Source organism: Phocoena sinus, chromosome 2 (assembly GCF_008692025.1).
Source record: "Phocoena sinus isolate mPhoSin1 chromosome 2, mPhoSin1.pri, whole genome shotgun sequence".
In the NCBI taxonomy this organism is placed as follows: Eukaryota; Metazoa; Chordata; class Mammalia; order Artiodactyla; family Phocoenidae; genus Phocoena; species Phocoena sinus.
The window spans coordinates 7,155,288-7,177,968 of NC_045764.1; the positions used below are offsets into that span (position 1 = coordinate 7,155,288).

General features: G+C 44.5%; 1 protein-coding gene across 1 annotated transcript; it reads right to left on the bottom strand.

Annotated features, from left to right (window-relative positions):
* Positions 1–11,722: 11,722 nt before the first annotated feature.
* Positions 11,723–21,773, bottom strand: MEIG1 (meiosis/spermiogenesis associated 1). Its single transcript, XM_032622293.1, has 3 exons — positions 21,593–21,773; positions 16,620–16,786; positions 11,723–12,044 (listed from the first exon to the last, which is right to left on the bottom strand). Exons 2-3 carry the CDS (start codon positions 16,755–16,757, stop codon positions 11,916–11,918), a joined length of 267 nt encoding a protein of 88 aa, XP_032478184.1. The 5' UTR covers positions 16,758–16,786; positions 21,593–21,773; the 3' UTR covers positions 11,723–11,915.
* Between the last annotated feature and the right edge of the window lie 908 nt (positions 21,774–22,681).

The window sequence follows — 22,681 nt, forward strand, 5'->3', positions numbered from 1 at the left end:
TGAAATAATTTCAAATGTGAAATATTCACTGCCAGGCTCTGGCACAGAAGAAACAAGTCCTGAAAGATGACTAGCTACCAGCTAGGCAGTGGAAAAGAAGGTATGGAGAATGGAGTGCCAGAGAACAAGGCAGAAAGAACAACAGGTGCCTTAGCCCCAGAAGTGAGATGGTGCATGGTCAGTTCAGAAACCGAAAGGATTTGGATTTGTATATGGATGGAGGGCAGAGCATGGGTGGGAAGGTGGTGAGAGAAGCAAGTATATAAGTAGGAGACAGATTGTGAATTACCTTGTGAGCAAGCAATTTGAAAGGTTTGGGACTTGATCTTAAGAACGATGAGAATCCATGGAAAGGTACACTGACCGGAATCACCTTTCAGGATGATGACTCTGACTACAAGGTCATGGCAAAGAGAAAGTTAGGAGGCTCTTGTAATGATCTAGGAGAGAAAGGATGATACTTGGGGTAATCCTAACATTAGGAAACACTTAAAGAACAGTTACTAAGGGCCAGGCATCACTCATGCTTTTAATATGTATTAAGTCTTTAATTTTCACAATTATGTGGACATTCTTTCCCCCCACATGATGAAGGTATTATTATAAAATATTATAAAATTATTATTTTATTTGTTTTTATGGCTGCACTGTGAGACTTGTGGGATCTTGGTTCCCTGACCAGGGATTGAACCCATGCCCCCTGCAGTGGAAGCACAGAGTCCTAACCACTGGACTGCCGGGGAATTCCCAAGGTATTATTATCATCTACATTTTGAAAATGAAGAAACTAAGGCACAGAGATGTTAAGTGAGTAAAAGACACATGTTGGCAAATAGTAGACCCAGACAGCCTGGTTCCAGAAGCTGTGCTCTTAAACCCCAGTATACGCCACCACGCCCTGCATTACGCATTGTGTGCCACGGCTGCTTCCACCCCTGGAGTCCATGGGATTTGGTGGTTCATTAGATATGAGGAGTGTGGGAGAGCTCCAAACAGGATGACTCCCAGCTTTCTGGCTTAGGCAACAGACAGAGTGTGTGGCGATGTCATTTCTAGAGACAGAAAACAGGAGAAGTGGATTTGGGGGAAAGATGGTGTGTTTAGTTTTGGATTGTTAAGGTTAAGGTATCTGTGAGGCATCTGTGGGGGGATTTCCAGAGAGTATTTGGTTGTAGGGATCTGGATCTCAGGAGAGTGTCTGGGAGTAGATTTGGGGATTGTCTGCATCAAGGGGAGGGCATGAGAAGGCCTGGAGAGAACTGAGAACAGTGTTCTCAACTGGGAGTGGAGGCTGGGGAGGCGTAAGAGACTCCACGCCATATCAGACGTATACGGCGGACCCTCTTTCTAGAAGAAATGCCCATGCCTATTTATTGTATTGGTGCCTGGTGCCATTGTGGGAGTGGAGGTGAGGGTTGTGGATGCCCTCTCTCAAACCCACCCATAGATTCTGTAAGGGTCAGTGGGTTTCAGATTAAGAGCGACAAGAATATGGGTGAGGACAGAGCTCCGGGATTCACTAGTATTAAATCCAAGGGAAGCCTGGATGGGGCAGCCAGGAAATTAGGAGGAAAAGTGAGCAAGAAGCCCCCTCAGGAAGAGGGCCCTCTGCTGCAGCTTGGGCCCTACACTCTGGACAGTGGTGTAGACATAATTTCAGCAGGACTGTGTTGGCTGAGGGTCTCAAAAAAACACCTACAAATGCAACTTTATAGGGAGATAATTAAGACTCTAGCTTTTTTTTTTTTTTTTTAATGTGCTGACTATTTTTGCCAGAGTGCAGTGTGGTCATGCTACAGACACATGAATGAGATTGGCAAATTCTCTGAGAACCTGCCCTTCAAAGCTACCACCGCATCCCCTCTTAGTGACTTTTAGTACATCCAGTGTTTTCTCCTGAAATCTCTCCAATATGGGTCAAGTTGCCAGAGACTCCTACACCTGCTGTTTGCCCCGCGGGCTGGAGTGTGCCTCTCCTGATTCATCCAGACTGTGGGCTTGGCCTTTGGCTCTCTGCCTTGGCCGTACAGCTTGGAGAAGTCTTGTTCTCGGGCAGAGTTGTTGTCAAACAGAGTAAAGACCAGCACTTATAATGAAGAGGCCGCTTAAGTTCAATGCCTCCCAAGTGTAGACTTCAGGCCCAGGAGCTGTGGGCGTGCAGGATTCCTGGACCATTCCTTTGCCCCATTCAGATGCGCCACTGTCTGTGGACAGCTCAGGAGAAATGGGTTGCATATTTGCTGAAGAGACCACCAGGGAATGAAGTCTGCCCGTGTAGACATCCTGTATGCATTTTATTCTAAATGAATTAGAAAGCTAAATATTTTTTCCCAAAAGTTATAAAGCTAAAAGAGAAAAGGTTATAGGAGGATACTTATGTAATGTTGGAATTGGGAAGACTTTCTAAGCAAGGTAGCCGTAAGGCCATAAGGGAAAATTTTAAATAGTAGACCCCATAAAAATTTTGTGTCTATAAAGGAGAAAATACCCTAAATTAAGCTGAATGCTAAAAACTAAACTGGGTAAAGTATTTACAGTCTGAACGATAGACAACAAACTAGGCAATGGAATATAAGCAGAGGGTCGTATCTCTCATAGGGCTGTTGTGAGGATTAAATGAGATTAAAGTGCCCAAAGTAAAAATTCTTAATAAATGACAGGTTCTATCCATGCTTTTATAAAGGGCACCTACAAATCATTTTTTAAAAAGATGGATAATGGAAAAAGGATATGAATGAGCTATTTGTGGAAAAATATAAATGCTCTGTAAACATACAAAAAGATATGTAGCCCCACTCCTGGTTAAATAAAGGAATGTTAAATCTACAGTGAAATTTTTTTCTACCTTTCAGATTGCTGGGGATGAAAAAGTATGGTTATATTTCAGGGCTGGCAAAGATGTAGGGAAATCGATGTTTTTATTTATTATTCAGTCCTTTGTTCTTCTACAGATAAGGTAATTTTTCCTCTCTGGCTCTTTTCATCTTTGATTTTCTGTAGTTTGAAAATGATTTATCCTGTTTGGTGTTCTCTGAGCTTCTTGGACCTGTGGGTTAGCACCTGCTGTTGACTTGGGGAAATCCCCAGTCATTATTGTTTCAAGTATTTCTTCCATTTCTTCCTCTCTTCTCCTTCTGGTTCTCCCATTACACATATGTTATACTCTCTGTAGTTTTCCCACAGTCCTCGGATGTTCTGTTCTGTTTTTTCCATCTTTGTTCTCTTTGCTTTTCAGGTTTAGGGGGGTCTCTGAGGTTTCCACTGCTGTATCAAGCTCAGAGATTCTTTCCTCAGCCACGTCCAGTCTACCAATAAGCCCATCAAAGACATTCTTCATTTCTGTCACAGCGTTTTTGATTCTTCTCGGTTCTTTCTTAGGATTTCCATCTCTGCTTACATCGCCTGTCTGTTCTCACGTGCTGTCTACTTTGTCCATTTGAGCCCTTAGCATATTAATCAGAGCTGTTTCGAATCCCAGGCCTGATCCTTCCACCGTCCCTGCCACGTCTGGCTCTGATGCTTGCTGTATCTTTCCCAGGCGTGTTTTTGGCCTGTTGGAATGCCTTGTAGTTTTTTCTTGATAGCCAGACATGATGTCCTGGGTGAAAGGAACTGCTGTAAGTAGGCCTTTGGTCATGCGGTGGTGAGGCGTGTGGGGCGGGAGGCATTGCGGGGTCCTGTGATCCGGCCTCAGTCTTTTAGTGAGCCTGCGCCTCTGGACCGTGAGCTCACAGATGTGAACAGGATGGCTAACGGGGGCTGGAGCCAGGTGTTTCTTTTCCCCAGATTAGTTAAACTCTGACCGTAGCCCAGCTGCTTAGGCTCTGGTTGACTAGTTTCTGCTGAGGACAGACCTTGTTAAGAAGCACAGAACGTCTGGCATTTTTCAGAAATGATTCCTCTTCCCCTCCTCTACCAGAAGCACGAGGGGATTTTTCTCTGCTCTCTACTGTGGGAACCTGACTGCGCTCCTGAGGGTGAAACTCACAAAAGCGTGGGAGACCCCTGTGACTGGGCTCCTAACTCTGGGTCTTGTTCACATGTTGCCTCCAGGGCTCTGTGAATTGCGGTCCAGGGGTTCCTGCCTGAGCGCTGGCTCCCATGGAGGTTTCCACGCGTGAGTCTCTGCTCCCAGAAGCTGTCTCCCCAATCTTGGGGGCAGCAGTTTTTCCTGTGTCCCTGCCTCCCTCCCTTAGGGGTCTCAGCAGAACTGTTGACTTTTCAGTCTGCTGGGATGGAGTGGTGATCCGTGGTAATCAGCCTCCGGGACAGGCTGATTAGCTGTACATTTTCTTTTTTGGGGGCCGCACCTCGTGGCTTGTGGGATCTTAGTTCCCCAGCCAGGGATCGTACCCACGCCCTCGGCAGTGAAATCTCGGAGCCCTCACCACTGGACCGCCGGGGAATTCCCCAGACGAGGGCCTCTCGAGAGGTGTATCTGCAGGGTTTCCTTAGTGGCCTTCTCCACCCAAGCCGACACCACTGTGGGGAGCTGGAGGCGTCTGGGCTACTTCTCGCATCTCAGTCACCCTGAGACAGTGGCAAAGCACACACCTCTGTGGGCCTGGATTTCCCCCACTGCCTCAGGGGATGGGTGTGAGATCCGAGGACAGTATGAACGAGGAAAGGAGGGGTGCTGGGCCCTGTGGTCTCCAAGGCGCCTTTTAGTTCTGACATTCTTCGATTTCATGATTTGCCAAGTTGGAAAATGGTATGCGATGCGCCTGTGCTCCTTCACCCCCATCGGGTCAGTTCTACCTCCGTACCTCCTCCTGGAGTCTCAACCCAGCCCCACAAAAAGAAAGGATGAGATGCTTTTGACTCGGAAGAAAAACAAGGCATGGAAGATGGTGTCGTTAGTGCCATTCCCAGGATTTGGAATGTCACTGCTCCAGCAGGCCAAGCTTTCTCTGGTCCGTGGCTTCCTTTTCTCTCCTGTTGCTTTTCTCCACGTTCTAGAAGGTGCGGCGCCTTCCCTCGCTGCATTCTCTCCCAGCTCCTTCTCAACCCCTACTTCTGCCACAGGCTAGCTTTCCTTCACCACCATTAGACCCCAGGATGGCCTTGGCCTTCTCCCATCACTGCCTTTTCTTCTGGAGTTCCTTGCCTATCAAAGAAGGCTTCCGTGCCTCCTGTAAAAATTTCTTCACCTCTTTCTCTACTAGCAGTTCCACGTGCTAAGGATTATTGGGAGGGGCAGCCCTCCTTGAGTTAGAAAAGGTCCATATGCTCCTTAGGGCCATATGTGGCTATCTGTCCCCAGCTCACTTAACTAAGAGGAGGGACTTTGTTGAACAGCCAGCAGGCTCCCACCGCCAGCAGCTTTCCCTAAATTTCCACATTCCCTGGCCCTGTCTGTCTGTCTGTCTCCTTTACTATCTCCACACCTCTCCCACCCCTGCCCTCTCTTCCTCCCTCTCTTCTTTCCTTCCTCATCCTCTACCGCTTTCTTTCTATGCATATGTCAATGGTAAAGAAAAAAAAAGGAGTCGGTCATGCTTTTACGCCTAGATTTTTAACTTAGGAAAGGATTTGACCTTTTCTGTCACCCAGTATCTTGATTAAGTACATCCAGAAATCTGAACTTATGACCCTTAAAAAGTTAGGAACCACTGATTTCTAGCAATTATTCTTGCTAAGTACAAAATCCAAAGTCAGTAAAATCGCTGAATGAGATCAATACTTTCCTTCCTTGATAGGTATCAGAACGAAGAAAGCTGTTTTTCTCGTGAGACAGAAAGGTAGAGAGGAATTTAATTTCCACTTCTATGAATTTAAGAACATTTTGACCTCATGCCTTCTGAGAACCCCTTCAGAAATCCCTTCTCATGCCAGAAATGGCAGTAGTGAGACGCCTAATGTATGTGGCACTTTGACCAGCAAGTCACAAAATTCTCTGTTGGGTTAGTTTTCACTTACAGGATTTATTTGTGTTCTTGTTGAGAAGCGTCATGCTAAGATTTCCACAAACTGCCTATTACCTTCTTGGCAATAAGGCAACGCACTAAAGATGCTGGACAGTAAAGATGCTGGACAGTATCCATACGGCCCAAGGCAGTTTTCATTAAAGTTTTCCTCTTTGTTTTATAGATTATGTGTGGTAACAAGAGGAACTCTGTACACCACTAAAAAATCATTCTGTGAAAGACAGAAAATAACAAGATAAATTAAGCGAAAGTAAAATAGCTTTTCCTCAATGCAGGACGTCTAGGTAGCTGCAGTTCAGAATGAATAGAAAGGTACAGGGAGGGCTTTGAAGCCAACATGCCGAGTTCATCTCCCAACTCTACCGTCTAACCAGCTCTGTGACCTGAGGCCAGTTACTGAATCTCTCTGTGCCATATGGGGTTACCGTGAGAATTCGGGAGTCTCAAATGTTAGCTGTAGTCCTTTTGGTTAGAAAGAAATACACCAACATTGTAATACATTTTGTATTTGAGCATGAAACCATAGGTGACTTAATTTTTCCTACTCAGGATATTTTCCTAAATGTTGTTTAATGAACGTGTACCACTTTCAAATAAAAAAAAAAAAAGAAAAAGAAATTCATCCAGAGTTTCCATTTCGGAATCCACTTGGATTCCATTTTCCAATGGACCCAACTTATTCTGGTAATAAATTATTCCTACCTTTATATCTTAGAGTTCTACCTCAGTTGTAACAGTAGAATTCTATTTTGTTAGTTACTAGTCATTGGTACTATTCTTACTAGTTTGTTTAGTATTATTCATCTACCCACCCATCCGTACTAGGCCTTCAGTGCTAAGTGACACAAAGACGATAAACATGGGCAGTTCTGCCTCCTTGACTTCATCGTCTTGTAAGAAGACAAGGGGCGTGAGAAAACAGAGTGTGACAAGTGCTGAAATAAAAGGGCTCTATCAGGGGAAGGACCTCTCACCCAGATTGGAGGCAGTGGAGACCGTGAGGAAAGTCTTCCTCTGAAATGTGGCCCAGTTGAGCAAGAGGAAGAGTGGAAGCCAACCAGGAAAAAAGCATCAGGCTGGCTTGTGGGGAGAGCCACATGCAGCCAGTGAGAAGCCTTAACGGTCTGAAAACAGGTCAATTAGGTGTGGAGGTTGGAAGCTTTCAGAGAAGACGCCCAAGGACTAAACAATGACAAGGTCATGAAGGGCCATGCGGAACACTGGGTGGCATCGACGCTTCATTTTCAGAATGATAGGGAACTTCCAAGAGTTTTACCAGCGAGGCAGCTTTCAGATTTGCGGTTTAGAAAGCTCACTCTGGCCGCAGGGAAGATAATGGGTCGGAAGGGACGACAGCAGAGTCTGGGAAGCCAGCGTGGAAGTTGGGTGAGGCCTGGGAAGGTCCCAAGGTCGGGAGCTTCTGTCCCTGTGGAGTTGGGGCATGACACCCTCTCCATACAGATGTTTGTCCCACACCCTGGGAAGCTGTCTGAACCCTCTGCTATTAGGATTTTGCGGACGCTTTGTCACTAGGCATGATGGATCATTAGCTCCATTTCTAGCCCCTCTCCCTTCTCTGGAGGATGTGGGGTTAGGGCTGAAAATTCCAAGCTTGATCTTCTTGGTGACCAGCGCCCATCCAGGAGCTCACTCAGAGTCGCCTCAGTGGAACAAAAGATGCGCCCAGTCCTCTTGTCACTTAGGAATTTACAAGGATTTTAGGAGCCCTGTGTCAGAGACGGAGGTCAGAGATGAATATGAGAGCAAGAGATGCTTCTGGGGGGTCTCACACTTAGGAAGTCATGAAACCGTGCCATCCAGACTGGGACTTGAACCCATATTCTTCTAACTTAGATTGCACACCTGGTCTCAGGACTTAATGAAGCTCAGGTTCTTGATGTCTCGTGGCAGAAAGAATTCAGTGAGAGGCAAAGTGATAGGTAAGAAGTGGATTCATTTAGAGAGAAACACACTCCGCAGACAGAGTGTGGGCCATCTCAGAAGGCAAGAGCGACACCAGGGTATGGGCTTCTCTGTCTTTATAGGGGTGGGTAATTTCACGGGCTAATGAGTGGGAGGAGCGTTCCAGCTATTTTGGAGAAGGGGCGGGGATTTCCAGGAATTGGGCCACCGCCCACTTTTTGACCTTTATGGTTAGCCTCGGAACTGTCATGGCGCCTGTGGGTGTGTCATTTAGCTTGGGGATGTGTTACAGTGAGCGTTTACTGAGACTCAAAGTCTAGTGGAAGTCGACTCATCCACCATCTTGGACCTATTTTGTTCTAATCAGTTTACGTGTCCTCGGGCTATGTCATTCTTTTAAAGGTTGTGCCCTGCCCCCTTCCCTCCTGTTTCAGTTCAAGGGTTTCAGGAACTCTGTGCTAGCCACTGAGGACAGATGTGTGTGTGTGTGTGTGTGTGTGTGTGTGTGTGTGTGTGTGTGTGTATAGTTTTTTTTCTATGATCTGACCCCAGAGATTATGGTTTAACTGGAATGGGGTGGGGTCCAGGCATCAGTATTGTTTAAATAATGCCTTGTGCTATTCCAGTGCACAGCCAGGCTAGAGAACCAATGAATGTGGAAGAATAAATACATAGTTAGTGAGTAATCAGCTGCTTCTTGACAAGCATCACCAAGTGCAACTTAATGGTAGAAACTAAGCAGGTTTCTGATCCCCTGGAGAGAGGGGTCCTCCCCAAGTGCTCATTCATACTGGGGATGCCCTGCCAAGCTGGGTAGCCTGGCCCTCTTGCTGCTTCAGTCTGAAACCGGCAACTGTGTGTTAGAACAGCTCTTCTCCAGTATCTAGTAGGGAACAGGATTGGGGTTCTCTTGCCATCATGGACCAAAGCCTGTGGGCCAAGTCCCAACACAGAACAGACACCCTACTATGAGTGACTGCCAATGCCGCTCTCCACAGTACCATACTGGTTAGCTGGCACAGGCACTTATGAGAAGTGGCCAAAAGGAGCTGAGAAGAAAGTGGCTTACCCATTTTTTAAGAAAGATTGGCACCGGCTATGCTCCCCATAAGGCACATTGGGAAAGCACTGGTCACACGGACTCAGTGAACCAAAACTGCATCTCATGGTCCCAAGGGCCATGTTTCTGAAGTGAGTCTTGCTGCAGAGAGATACCATCGCATTTAGAACATTCGAGCTAATTACTGAGAGCTTTCCAGATAAAAACTGCCTGACCAACTTCCCTGGATTGAATCTGAACCAGTAGCAAAATGTCAAAAGTGGCAGGCCATGGCTGACAATCAAGCTTACTTCGAGACTATGGATGGTTACTGGCTTCATCTATTCCATGTCAGTGTCCATTTCCTACCGCTGCTTTAACAGATCACCACAAACGGAGAAGTGTAAAACAACACGAGTTTATCCTGTTACAGTTCTGGAAGCCAGAAGTCTGAAATGGGTCTTATCTGGTAAAACTAAGGGGTTAGCAGGGTTGTGTTCCTTTTGGAGACTCTTGGGGCTTTATGTATTCTATGCTCCTTCCTTGCACGTCTCAGGCCTCTGCTTCCTTCATCACATCTTCTCTGACTCTGACTTGCCTTCTCCCCTCTTTAAGGTCCCGGGTGATTACATGGGGTCCACCTAGGTTTTCCAGGATAATGTCCACATATCAAGTTCTTAATCACATCTGCAGTGTTTCTTTGGCCATATAAGGTACCACATCCACAGGTTCCAGGAATAAGGATGTGGTTACCTTTGCAGACAATTATTCTACCACAGTAATTTTTTTTTTTAAAGCATTATCAGATTCAAAAGACCTCCTATGCTCAGCACCTAGTGGTGTGCCAAACCTGGAAGACAGACAGTGACAGAAATCCTGACCACAGAGGTACAGATAAATGACTTGAAACAAGTGCTAAATAAGATGACCCCAGGCAGCATAGGAAAGGCATAAAAGAGGCTTACCCATCTATTTATCCTTTCCACGATGTGTTTGTTCTGAAAAGGCACACTTTTGTTTTGTTTTTTAAATGTTCACATCTTTTGCCTAATTTTATTTTTATTATTATTATTTTTTTGCCTAATTTTAATTGTCTTGTCTTAACATTGAGAATTCATTATATACTGTGGACATAAGTCCTTTATTTTGTGTATGTTTTGCAGACTTAGTCTCCCAGTCAGTGCCTTGCCTTTTCTTTCTTTTTTAAAAATATTTATTTATTTATTTTTGGCTGTATCGGGTCTTTGTTTTTGTGCGCGGGCTTTCTCTAGTTGCGGCGAGTAGAAGGGGCTACTCTTCGTTGCGTGCGTGGGCTTCTCATTGCGGTGGCTTCTCTTGTTGCAGAGCACGGGCTCTAGGCGCGCAGGCTCAGTAGTTGTGGCACACGGGCTCAGTAGTTGTGGCTCACAGGCTCTAGAGCACAGGCTCAGTAGTTGTGGCACACAGGCTTACTTGTTCCGTGGCATGTGGGATCTTCCTGGACCAGGGCTTGAACCCGTGTCCCCTGCCTTGGCAGGCGGATTCTTAACCACTGCGCCACCAGGGAAGTCCCAAAGGCACAATTTTGAACTGGGAAAAACTAACGGAGCTTCGTGGGGCAGGTAGTTCTGGAAAACAGGACCTGAAGTTGAATGAATTGATATATGTGAGCTCGTAACCCCAAAGCTATTTAAAGGTCAGAACTTATCAATGGGAACAAAAAGTCTTATCAGTGACAAAAAAATTGTAATGAAAATGATATCTTTCAGCTAGTTAATTTCAAAGCCTCAAGACTCACTGAGCTGGGGGGACTTCTTAAGTCTCCCGGGGTTTAATTGTCTTCTTAGCACGTTAGCACTTGGGCAGTTTCTGCAGTGATGCCAGGCAGCACTGGAACACGTCTTCTCTGGTGGTGGTGGCGGGGAGGGGACCCAGAAGCTGACCCCAGGACAAGGCTCCAAGTCCCAGGAGGTGATTCAGGAGGGAAAGAGCCGCTGGCCGGGGAGTGGGGGAAGGGAGCAAGGACGGAAGAGAACCAATTGCCTTCGTCATCCAATGAGTTACTGCTGCATGTGAGCAAAGATTAACCTCAGGTTGATTCCTCCCCGGGAAGCAGGTGGCTGGGCCTTTGATACCTCTCCGCCCCAGGCACCATCATTTCTTGGCATTTCCACTCAACCCAGAGAGAGGCAAAGGACTCCAGAGGCAAGAGAAAGCCCCTCGGGCCACAGAATGCAGATCTAGCAGTTCAAAGTGATGGGCGTGGGGGGACTAACCTCTACACAACCTCTACACAACCGCTGCAATAGTTTCAAGTGGGGCTCTTTCTTCCCCTGCGTAGTACAGGAAGTCTCCTACATACGAACCTTCAAGTTGCAAACTTTCCAAGATGCGAACGTGCGTTCCATCAGTGTCAGGCGTGAGTGGAATCGCCGCTTGCCCTCCATCTCCTATCGCTGACGATCCTTCAGCTCTACCGTCGCCCACCTCCTCTCCCTCCTCCAGTCAGTAACTCTTCTTGCCGGCTCACTCGATGCCAGCCCCTGGATGCCAGCTGTTGTGCTGTACTACTGTCCTTTTCAAGGGACTGTACCGTAAGAGTAAAAATGTCTTCTTTATTTTTTGTGTTTGTTTTTTATGTATTATTTGTGTGAAAAGTATTCTAAACCTATTACGGTACAGTACTATGTAGCCGATTGTGTTAGTCGGGTACCTAGGCTAGCTCTGTTGGACTTACGAACAAACTGGACTTACGAACGCGCTCTCAGAACAGAACTCGTTTGTATGTAGGAGACTTACTGTAGTTATGCTACCACGGTTAAAACAGGAAGAACCAGACCAAGGCGGGCACCAATGGAATGCTACTGCAGTTATATTTTAGAACAGAATGGGACGATTATCAGAGACCAAGTTTCATGGCTTTTGTGTCTCAAAACATTCCATTGAAGTCTGCATTCTGGAGTCTTTTGTAAAATGACACTTACATGGTGTAGAATCAAACAGTGGATTTTTAAAAAGATAATGACAGGTAATACAAAGAAGTAAGGCTAGTAAGCGTAAATTTTCACTTTGTGGACTTCCTTGTCATCACATTCCCTCTGCCTGTTGTAGTAATAGAAAGTATTGTCCCGTCTCTGAAGTTTCTTCACATATCCTGTCTCTGGCCAACGATCTACCTGTATATTGAAAGCCAGAGTACAAATATTGTAATGTTGATGTTCTTTTTATATAATATTTCACTATCAAACAGTTAAAAACACAAGTCACATCAAACAATTAAAGTACAAAATTAAATTTAAAAATACTTGAGCTCTTAGTGATATCTTACACACACACACACACAACACACAACACACACACACAACACACACACACACAACACACAACACACACACACAACACACAACATACGTTAAGTGTCAGCCTTATACTGCAGGGCAACTAATTCAGATCCCAATTTCTAGATTTAAATTTCTACTCTGCAGCCAAGATAAAACATTCAAAATAATCTAAACTTTATCCTTATGTTTACAAACTATTTTAAGCATTATTACTTACTAACTTCTAAAAATAATACCCAAGGAAGAAATTAGGGCTAGGCCCAGGCCACAGGGGTGACTAAAGGAAGCAGTTAGACTAGAGATATCTAAATCTCTACATCTAGAAAATCTCTATATCTAGAGAAATACACGTGTATTTCCTCGTGTCCGTGTTTCAAGTTCACACCTGAAAACTCAATTTTTCATAGAAATTGAGGTCATAAACAAAGTCCTTAGCAATCTCTTCTTACCTTCTCCCCACTAGTCTCTCTCGTTCGCCACATTGGTTTGCTTCCTTGATCGTTCAGCTCGATCTTTTTGGACATTTTCCTCCCCTTCCTCTCTGAATTCGCGTTATACTTTCTTGCTCAGGTCGGCGCATTTTTGCTGTGGTTAGGTATGTTGCTTCTGGATTGTGTGACATGTACTCCACCACTGTCAAGACCCTAGTATTTCGATTTTGTGTTCCCGGCATAAAAAACAAATCCTGTCCTTCAACGTCATCTCTACAGGCAGCTACTCATCCTCCAATCCCCCACTTATAACTCACAGCTTCCAAACTGGAACACGAGCATGCCACGCATACAAAAGAACACACATCCTTTATTTTCTAGCAACATATTTTCGCTTTCTTCTGTGGTCTCGTTTATTTAGGAGTTAGCAAAAATGGGTAGCAGCCTATCTGGTAAACCTTGGCAGGCTCTCTGACACGTACATCATAGAGAAAAGCAATGCTTTCCATCACTTAGGTCAAGCCTGCCCTTTGTTGCTTCCATTACCCTCAGCAGAGAAAGGAAGAAGTTCTCAAGATACCGTTACCGCTGTCTTCCTCTTGGGGCCAAGAGGCTCTCTCATTTAGTAGGGTCCCCCAACCACCTTATTCAGTGAAGAAACGGTACACTGCTGCTTCTTCAAAATACCCACAGCACTTTATGTGGGATTGAGGAAGGAGACAGATGGGCCCAGGCTGAGCAGCTGCAACCAGCCTCCTGCTGACACCTCAAGATAAGAGGCCAGCAGGAACAGAGCCCTGATTGGGTGGAAGACAACGTGACCACATTTTTCTCATTCTTGTGGCAAAGGGGATTTTCCAGCTGGACACGTGCGCAGAGAAGGTCCTCAGTCTCGGGAGGTGCCCAAGGAGAGAGGAGCCACCAGCCCATAATATGTCCTGCCAACCTCCCAGAAACCTTCACGCTGGAATCCATCTTGGCTGAGAGATACGTGTGCACCCACCAGGAAGGACCCTGAGTCAGGCCAAATGTGGGCACGAACAGGACGATTGGCCAGAGGTAACCCAGAAGACTGCCCCCGTATAAGCGATCTCAGCCACCCCTATTGCGTGCAACTCTGAGCCTGCCTGTGTGTTCTTCAACACGTACTTTACTCCCAATAAACACTTTATGTGCTTCACAATCTCTGTCACTTTGCTGAATTCTTTCTTCAAAGAAGACAAGGACTGAGGTCCTGCTTCCAGCTGCCTCACCCTAGGAAATCGGGGGGGCTTCCAAACAGATGTGCTGGTTCTGCCTCGTCAACCTCTAGGACTTTTTCTTTCTATAACCCTTTGCTCTTTCATAATTTTTTCTTCTTGGCTTTCTACCCCTCACTCCCATTCAACCTAGGAAACCTTCGTTCCTTAGAGAATGGTGGAGGCGGGTGATATGGTCCTCAAGTCAGCGCTCCTTGGGCAGGAGATCAGTAAGCACTAATAGAGCCCATAAGGACGTGTGCTTTAGGTAAGGACAAGAACATCGCCCAAACCCTTCAGACCACTGCCAATCAAGGCAAGCCTTCAGTTACCCTCCTGTCCATCCTTTAAGGCCCACTGCAAATGCCTCTTGGGGCATGCAGCCCTTTTGGAAGATTGTCCGTGAAGGAAGAAAATTTTATCTTTCTTTAATTTTGGGGGGCATATATTTTCACTTGCGTAAGTTTTTATTGTTCGTCACTCTTAATCTTCCACTCCAAGATACAGGAATAATAAAAGCTATCAGTCACTGAACACCATTCATTCACTCAACAAACTACTACTGAGCACTACAGTGCGAGGCACTTGCAACACATGGTTTCATTTAATTCCTGAGACCATTTTCTAAAGCAGGCAGTGGCGTCGCCATTTTACACTTGAGCTCAGTAAGGGTTATGAACCTTGTTCAGGGTTCCCTAGCCAAGGAGGAGAGCCAGGATGCAAAGCCTGGGCAGGCTGATTCCAAATCCTGTACTCTAAATTTCTTGAGGTCCGGCACTTGCTTTTATATTTATCTTTTTAAAGCACCTGGCACAGAAATTTGCACATGGCAGGTACCCAATAAATATACACTGAAGAGAAATGCAAAACCTCTCTACAACTGTCAAGTCATACAGTGGATTGGATTGTTACACACACACACACACACACACACACACAACCCTCAGGTGCTTTTTGGGACTTCCCCTTTAAGGGTGTTGTTTGTGTTCCCTTAAATCTGATCTTATCTCAGTCTCTTATCTCTTATCTGATCTCAATCACAACAGTTTCTGGGGTGGTTGGTGGTGTAGGTGCATCAGCGCCTGTATGATCACCTTGCCTATATGATCCTTGGGTCTTACACACCTTTCAGGGGCATTGCCTATCCCAATCTTAAGGCAAGTGTATGAAGCTTATTTTTGAACTGCATTAAAATGCTGACGCTTGTGTTTTACAACTATTTAGAAGCCACAGATGATAGAGTAATGAAAACTCCCTTTTGGTAATGGGGACCAAAGAGTAAAATGCTAGTAGATATGAAGAAATGGATATGTGAAAGTCATAGTCATCCATCAAATCCTCATTTGATCAGTATGTTTAATTTCATTCCTTACCACCCCTAATAATCTCTACTGAATTAACATCCATTAAATGAAAGAGTCTATTACAGTTTAGCTCTGTATTGCCTCCATCTTTTTTCCTATCTACTTTTTTAGGACGTGTTAAGTAGAGATCAAAGAGTAGAATGAAGGAAGAAACAGAATATGGGGATCTGAAAAACCCATCTAAGAATTAGTCTCTGAACAATGGTGAGTTAATAATAAAAAAAACATAAAACAAAAATAAAAAACAAGTTAATAATAAACACTTTGTTGCAACCTCAGCTCTAAAAATTAAAATACATTTATGAATACTATGTTATATTCTATAATATCCTTCCGAACTCAGCCTCCCAGTATTCAGTAGAATAAATGAATTTTAAAAATCACATTATAAACTGGGGCCGTATCTAGATTTTGGTATAATCTTTGAAAAGCAAAACCATGTCTCTAGTCTCTCAAGAAAGGCTGGACACCGCGATGAAGAGTGGCCCCCGCTTGCCGCAACTAGAGAAAGCCCTCGCACAGAAACGAAGATGCAACACAGCAAGAAAATAAATAAATTAATTAATAAACTCCTACCCCCAACATCTTCTAAAAAAAAAAGAAAGTGTGGAATACACAACCAAAATCGGGAGATTTTGTCACCTAAAGAAGAATTTAACCCCTTTATAATTTGTGGTTAAAATAAGAAACAGGAAAGAAATAATAGTTCTACAGCAAACTGAATATCTGATAATAGAATTACCTTAGGGAGAGAAAATGACTCTGCTTTGATGGTCTACCATAAAAGATTCACAGCGCAGTTGTCAGTAAAAGCCAGAAAATTCTTAATGTTTCTGTGCTGAGGAACCACCTCTTGCCTCAGTCGGCCTGAAAATCATTCTTCTGGGCCTTAGCTCCCCATCAGTAAAACGAGAGGCTGGAGTAGAATTCCCTTTTAGTATTCTCTGGTTCTTTGTTGGTGGTGGGTTTTTTTGTTTGTTTGTTTTGTTTTTTTTATTAATTAATTAATTTATGGCTGTGTTGGGTCTTCGTTTCTGTGCGAGGGCTCTCTCTGTGGCAAGCGGGGGCCGCTCTTCGTCGTGGTGCATGGGCCTCTCACTATCGCGGCCTCTCTTGTTGTGGAGCACAGGCTCCAGACACGCAGGCTCAGTAATTGTGGCTCACGGGCCCAGTTGCTCCGCGGCATGTGGGATCTTCCCAGAGCAGGGCTCGAACCTGTGTTCCCTGAATTGGCAGGCAGATTCTCAACCACTGCGCCACCAGGGAAGCCCTGGTGGTGGGTTTTTTTGTTTGGTTGTTTTTTGTTTTTTTTTTTAGTGCTTTTCACCACCTAACAAACTCATATTGAGTTCAGGTTTGTAGAGGCATAAATCTTACCACAGAAACTTGCTTCACTTGTTTATATTCAATTTCATCTCGATATCCTGCGTGTTGAAATCTGTACAGATTTTCTATCTCTTCTGACCACTTTTTGGCATGACTTACTGATTTTGGTTTCACATCAGAACTAGCCATGGCTACAGAGGTCTTATTACCAGTTATTTCTGAAAGATGTGAAAACAACATTAGTAGATAACATAATAGTGACAGTTTGGGAAATCCCTTTAAGAATGGACAAAACTAGCATTTAAAAAAATTGGAGTTAAGAATCCCATTAAATATATTAGATTTTTAAACATTCAATTCCAAGAGTGAGAAGGATTCATGTTCTATTTTGGAAATAAAATCAACCCTGAAAGATACATAAAATTGCATTCAGAGTTACAGAGTGCTGTCCTAAATGCTGGAGACTAATTCTGGTATTTCAGACAACAGTTTATACATTTCTGAAATCACACTCCTGGTGTTAACTGCTCAGGAGATTGTCAAAATATCGCACCACCATTTCATTTAATCATATTCAAAACTTTATCTCCCTTTTTGTCCGTTAAGGGAATGTAAGATCAGTCTTCTCACTCTCTTCCTTTTCTTCTTACTGGGAAGCAATGGTTTCTTCCTTTTCCTTTTCTTGACTGTTTGGAAACATGCCAGTCACTGCAGTCCACTGACTTAGGCCACTGTGTCCTGATGTGAGAAGATGGACTATTGACACAGTCATTGACAGCTGTGTGGCAGTCCTGACACTGAGATCCCTGACTTTAAAACAATGTAGTCCTTAAAATTAAATTTTCAGCTCCAGTTCACGTAACAGTCTAGTCACCAAACTTGTATAGCCAGTTTTTCAAAGACATAATCTTGCACTTGTTTTTTTGGTGACTTCTTATTTTATTACCAAAATATATCATTCATTTAACATTTATTATTATATGTAATATTATATAATACCTATTATATACAATATATGTATATTTTAATATTATATATTAATATATGTTACAGTCATTTATTAAAATAAAGTGCCCAGAATTTTCACCATGATTCCTTGAATTCATTCTTCTATTTAAATATGTTTCTATTGGCTGAAATACATTAAAATCAGACCTAATAAAGTAGGTTTCATCCTGTAAATGAATTCAAATTTTTTGAACTTTTTCAGTTATATATATTACAAATGCTTATTATGTTTTTTGTTTTTTTGCGGTACGCGGGCCTCTCACCGCTGCGGCCCCTCCCACTGCGGAGCACAGGCTCCGGACGCGCAGGCTCAGCGGCCATGGCTCATGGGCCCAGCCGCTCCGCGGCATGTGGGATCCTCCCGGACCGGGGCACGAACCCGTGTCCCCTGCATCGGCAGGCGGACTCTCAACCACTGCGCCGCCAGGGAAGCCCCAAATGTTTATTATGTTAAAGAAGTCAAGCAAAACATTAAAGTACAAAAAGAGAAGGCAAAATAAGCATCACAGCAGTTAGAAATATCCATCAGGTGAACGTCATCCCAACCAAATGATGAGTTAGAAAAAAAGACTGGAAAAGTTTTATGGAGCTTCCCTGGTGGCGCAGTGGTTGAGAGTCCGCCTGCCGATGCAGGGGACGTTGGTTCGTGCCCTAGTCCGGGAAGATCCCACATGCCGCGGAGCGGCTGGGCCCGTGAGCCATGGCCGCTGAGCCTGCGCGTCCGGAGCCTGTGCTCCGCAACTGGAGAGGCCACAACAGTGAGAAGCCCGCGTACCACAAAAAAAAAAAAAAAAAGTTTTGTGAAAAGGAATCTTATAACAAATGCTTTAACAAGTGTCATAAATTTAGCTTTACCTGGATTTACCAGGAGGGAAAATAGGAAATGGAAATAAAATTGATGGGAATTGCTGAACTTCAGATAAATGTTTCTTCAGTATTAAATATTAAATGTTTCTTCAATATTAAAGGTGTAGTGTAAAAGTTCTCTAAATGGTTAATAAAAAGGCTGCTAAGTAAATAAAAGTAATAAAAGACTGTTAATAAAAGACTTAATAAAAAAGACTGTTAGGAGACTAAGTCATTTGTTTGAAGTCCATGTATAAATCACACACAAGTACTGAGTGATTCATTTCTAGGAAAAATAAGGAAATTGGTCTTATGCTTCCTCCCACCTCCTCTAGAATTGTGTTATATAAGTAACATTCTAAATGTTATGGCACTGACATTCTATTCTGAAACCATAATTCCCACAGTTGTTCAGACTGTTTAAATGAAGTCATTTGAGTCGCCCAGTTCTCACTCTGATGATGGTAGCAACCACCTAAGTGGATACATCATTAGAATTGTTGTTTGCATTTTCCCGCATGTGCACGCTAACACATATATTGATGAGAATGAAGAAAATTAATGTATTGTTACTATTTGATTTTTTAAAAATTTTGATGCTTACTTATTAATTTAGGTTCAGGCTCATGTTGCAATTTAAGGCAGTACATTGTTATGTTATTGTATAAATTTATGTAAAATTTGGAAAACCGGACGCAACAAGACATAAGCCAGATTTCGGTCAAACTTTGTCCTTCAACTGCATTCATTTTAATGGGAGGTTGACTGCTTCATTGCTGCACATATACTAATTATGACCAATAAGTGAGTTGGACACATGTGGTACAGCCTGATGATCCATTAACATATATAATTATATATTTTATATATATATATATATACATATATATATTATATATATATATATATATATATTCCACAGGAAAATGACACTAAGAAACATGGAAGAAAAAAAGGTACAAATTTAGGGTATTAAAAATACTTTCAAAATGAGTCATGTTTTTATATGAATTTAGTGGCTATAGTGTTTAACATTGGTTTTACAGTTTTCTCAGAGCAGTGATACTATCTTTTTTTTTTTTTGCGGTATGCGGGCCTCTCACTGTTGTGGCCTCTCCCGTTGCAGAGCACAGGCTCCGGACACGCAGGCTCAGCGGCCATGGCGCACGGGCCCAGCCGCTCCGCGGCACGTGGGATCCTCCCGGACCGGGGCACGAACCCGTGTCCCCTGCATCGGCAGGCGGACTCTCAACCACTGCGTCACCAGGGAAGCCCAGCAGTGATCCTATCTTAACTTTTGTTTCACCCAAGCCATTTCTGCTTGAGGCTTGTCTTTTTGATATATAATAAAATACTTTTATTTACTCAAAGTCATTCAAAAAGTATTTTCCGGGCTTCCCTGATGGCGCAGTGGTTGAGAGTCCGTCTACCGACGCAGGGGACACGGGTTCGTGCCCTGGTCCAGGAGAATCCCACATGCCGCGGAGCGGCTGGGCCCGTGCGCCATGGCCACTGAGCCTGCGCTCCGCAACGGGAGAGGCCACAACAGTGAGAGGCCTGCGTACCGCAAAAAAAAAAAAAAAAAGGATTTTCCTAAATGTTATCTATGTAACCTTTCATCATTTTCAAACATTTAATAGAGCAGAAAAATATGCTGCATTCAGCTTAACTACTGGGGAAATCGCCATTTTTCTCAGTAGAAATATGCATCCCCCTAAACATATCAGGCATTTGGGAGTTCCCTGGCAGTCCAGTGGTTAGGGCTCTGTGCTTCCACTTCAGGGGGCACAGGTTCAATCCCTGCGCAGGGGAACTAAGATCCCGCATGCCACGCGGCCAAATAAATAAATAAATAAATAAACATATCAGGCATTTCAATACTCTGCTTTCCCAAAATATCTAAAGGGGACATGAGTGTATTTTCACCATAAGAGGAACCCTAGTGGCTATACTATATGGTGATGGTGTAAATTCTTTTGGTCTCTCTTACCACTTACTACTTATTAAAAACAGAATGCAACTAAAAATAGGAAAGATCAACTTAAAATTCCTTAAAGATTTCCGTGATTCCCAGAAATTCACTGGCGGCACTAATTCTGCTGGTAGCCTTCAGCACTGCGAAAGTTAGTGGTTTCTTTAATGACAGCTGTGGCAAAAAATAATTTATATGAAATATATTTGACCTCTGTAATACTAAGCTGTGTCTGGAAAAACAGGAAATGGCAATGCCTGACTCTCTAGTTTGCAAAAAGCAAATTTTATTAAACAGTATTAGGGTTTATGTGGGTATTTTAAAATCCCACCAATATTAAGTCCGTGACAATCTGAGGTTTTAATCTAACAGAAGCCTTTGATGTAATTTCAACTCCCTTCTATGCAAAAAGCCATCACCTTCTTCTAGCTCTGAAAAGTGCTTTTACTTTTATAGTCGTATTAAAACCCCAAGAGCTATAAGAAAGGCTAATCTTCCATTTCTTTCCCCATTTTATTTTTTCTATTCCTAGACACAGCAGAATACGGGCGGAGGGGCCCTTTAACTAGCATGTAACCTGGACCAAGTCAGTTCACTCTCTCGGGCCTCTGCTTCCTGAACTGAGAAGAGGTCTCACTAGATTATCTCTACAATTCTTACACTTCCCTTCCCCAAGTTTTTGGGGGTTCAGCTGGACAACAGAATTGCTTTCCGTAACAGGCCTTGGTGGTCTATGGTCCAGGTGTGCTAGTATGCCTCTGCACAGCAGAAAGCCCCTCCTTTCGGGGACCCCGCGAGCTGACCGATGGGGCTTCTCTGGTCCCTCAAACTTTTTTCTTTCTTCTTCCAGAAATCAACAATCACGTCTGTAAGGTAAAATCTGCCTAGAGAAGGCTGAGATGGAGAAAGTATCCTAAACCCTGGGGATCAAATGACTGACCTGCAGGAGGAACTCAGAAAGGAGCCCCCAGAATCGAGACCCCGAAAGACAAAGGGGGCGCGGAAACTACGGAGACTCGAAATTAAAGACCCTTCCTAAAGAAAGAGGAAACGAGAAAAAAGAGTGAGGCGGATAGATCTCAGGTACCCAGAAGGAGCAGCGGGGCAGAAGGGGCGGAGCCTGGGCTTCGGGGCGGGGCCTAGCAGGCACAGGGGCGGGGCGAGCAGGGCCCGGCCCCGCAGCGACGCGCCCACTCACCCGTGGGTCCTGCTCGCCCGGGTAACCCTCGCTCGGCCACCCTTGAGAGGACGGGGCACCCCGCCTGGGAGCTCGCCAGTGAGTCGGGTGGTGCTCGCGTTCTCCACTCGGGATCCGTGGGCTGGGCTGGGCCAGCGAGAGGCCAACTGTAGCGGCCTCGGAGACACTCGCTTCGCCTGGCAACGCCCAGCGCAGCACGAGCGCTCAACTTATTCAGGCCCCTTTGTGCTCGCTCAGGCCCCGCCCCCTGCGAACGGCCCTTGGTGCGCAAGCGCGTGGGCGGGGCCCAGTTTGGAGAGTGAAAGTCGATCTCAGGGTGGAGCCTTGCAACTTCTCAACCCCACTTCGAGGTGGAGAGAGGACTGCTTGCCGCTGCATCAATCACAGACGGAATTCCCTAAAAAAGCCGGTCAGAGAACAGAGACCATTGGTGCTTCTGGTCCCTGATGGTAGATACCTCCTATCTGTCCCACCTCTTCTTATTTTGTTGGAATGAAATGAGCCAATCCACTGGGTCGAGCACAGTGCCTGACAGTAAACCTATGAGAAATGACACCTATAGCTTTATCTTTTCCCAACATTACCTACATTATTAATCATTTAAAAGACTGCCTATTTACTTAGAACTCACAAATTTATTTCCTTAGACCAGATCTCTCTCCAAATTCTAGACTTGTATAACCAACGTGTATTCAACGTCTATCTGGTTGTCCAAAACAACCACCCTCCGAGCACCCACCCTCAAACCTGCCCCTTCCACGCTCTCCCCCTTTCGGTAGGTGGTCCCTAGAGTCCACTTTCTCTGGCCCTCCATCAGCAAAATATCCATCCATCTGCAAAACCTGTTGGCTCTACTGATCCCATCCAGCGCAAGCCACCATCACTTTTTCCCCTCTGGTTATTGCAATAGTTCCCAATAGGCTTCTCTTGTCCCCTGCAGTCTATTCTCAACAAAACAATAGGTTCGATCTTGTTAAAACCTAAACAAGATTATGTCATTTCTCTCTCCCAATCCTGCAATGGCTTCCCGTTTTACAGAGTAAAAACCAACAAAGCCCTACAAGATTTGCATGCAATCCCTCCTCCCTT

What these genes read in the sequence shown, in the direction of transcription:
- MEIG1 (XM_032622293.1), bottom strand. Translation starts at nt 16,757, where the DNA reads ATGGCTAGTTCTGATGTGAAACCAAAATCAGTAAGTCATGCCAAAAAG. An exon ending in AAGTGAAGCAAGTTTCTGTG is followed by an intron (nt 12,045 to 16,619) that starts GTAAGATTTATG and finishes TTCAATATACAG; the next exon opens with GTAGATCGTTGGCCAGAGAC.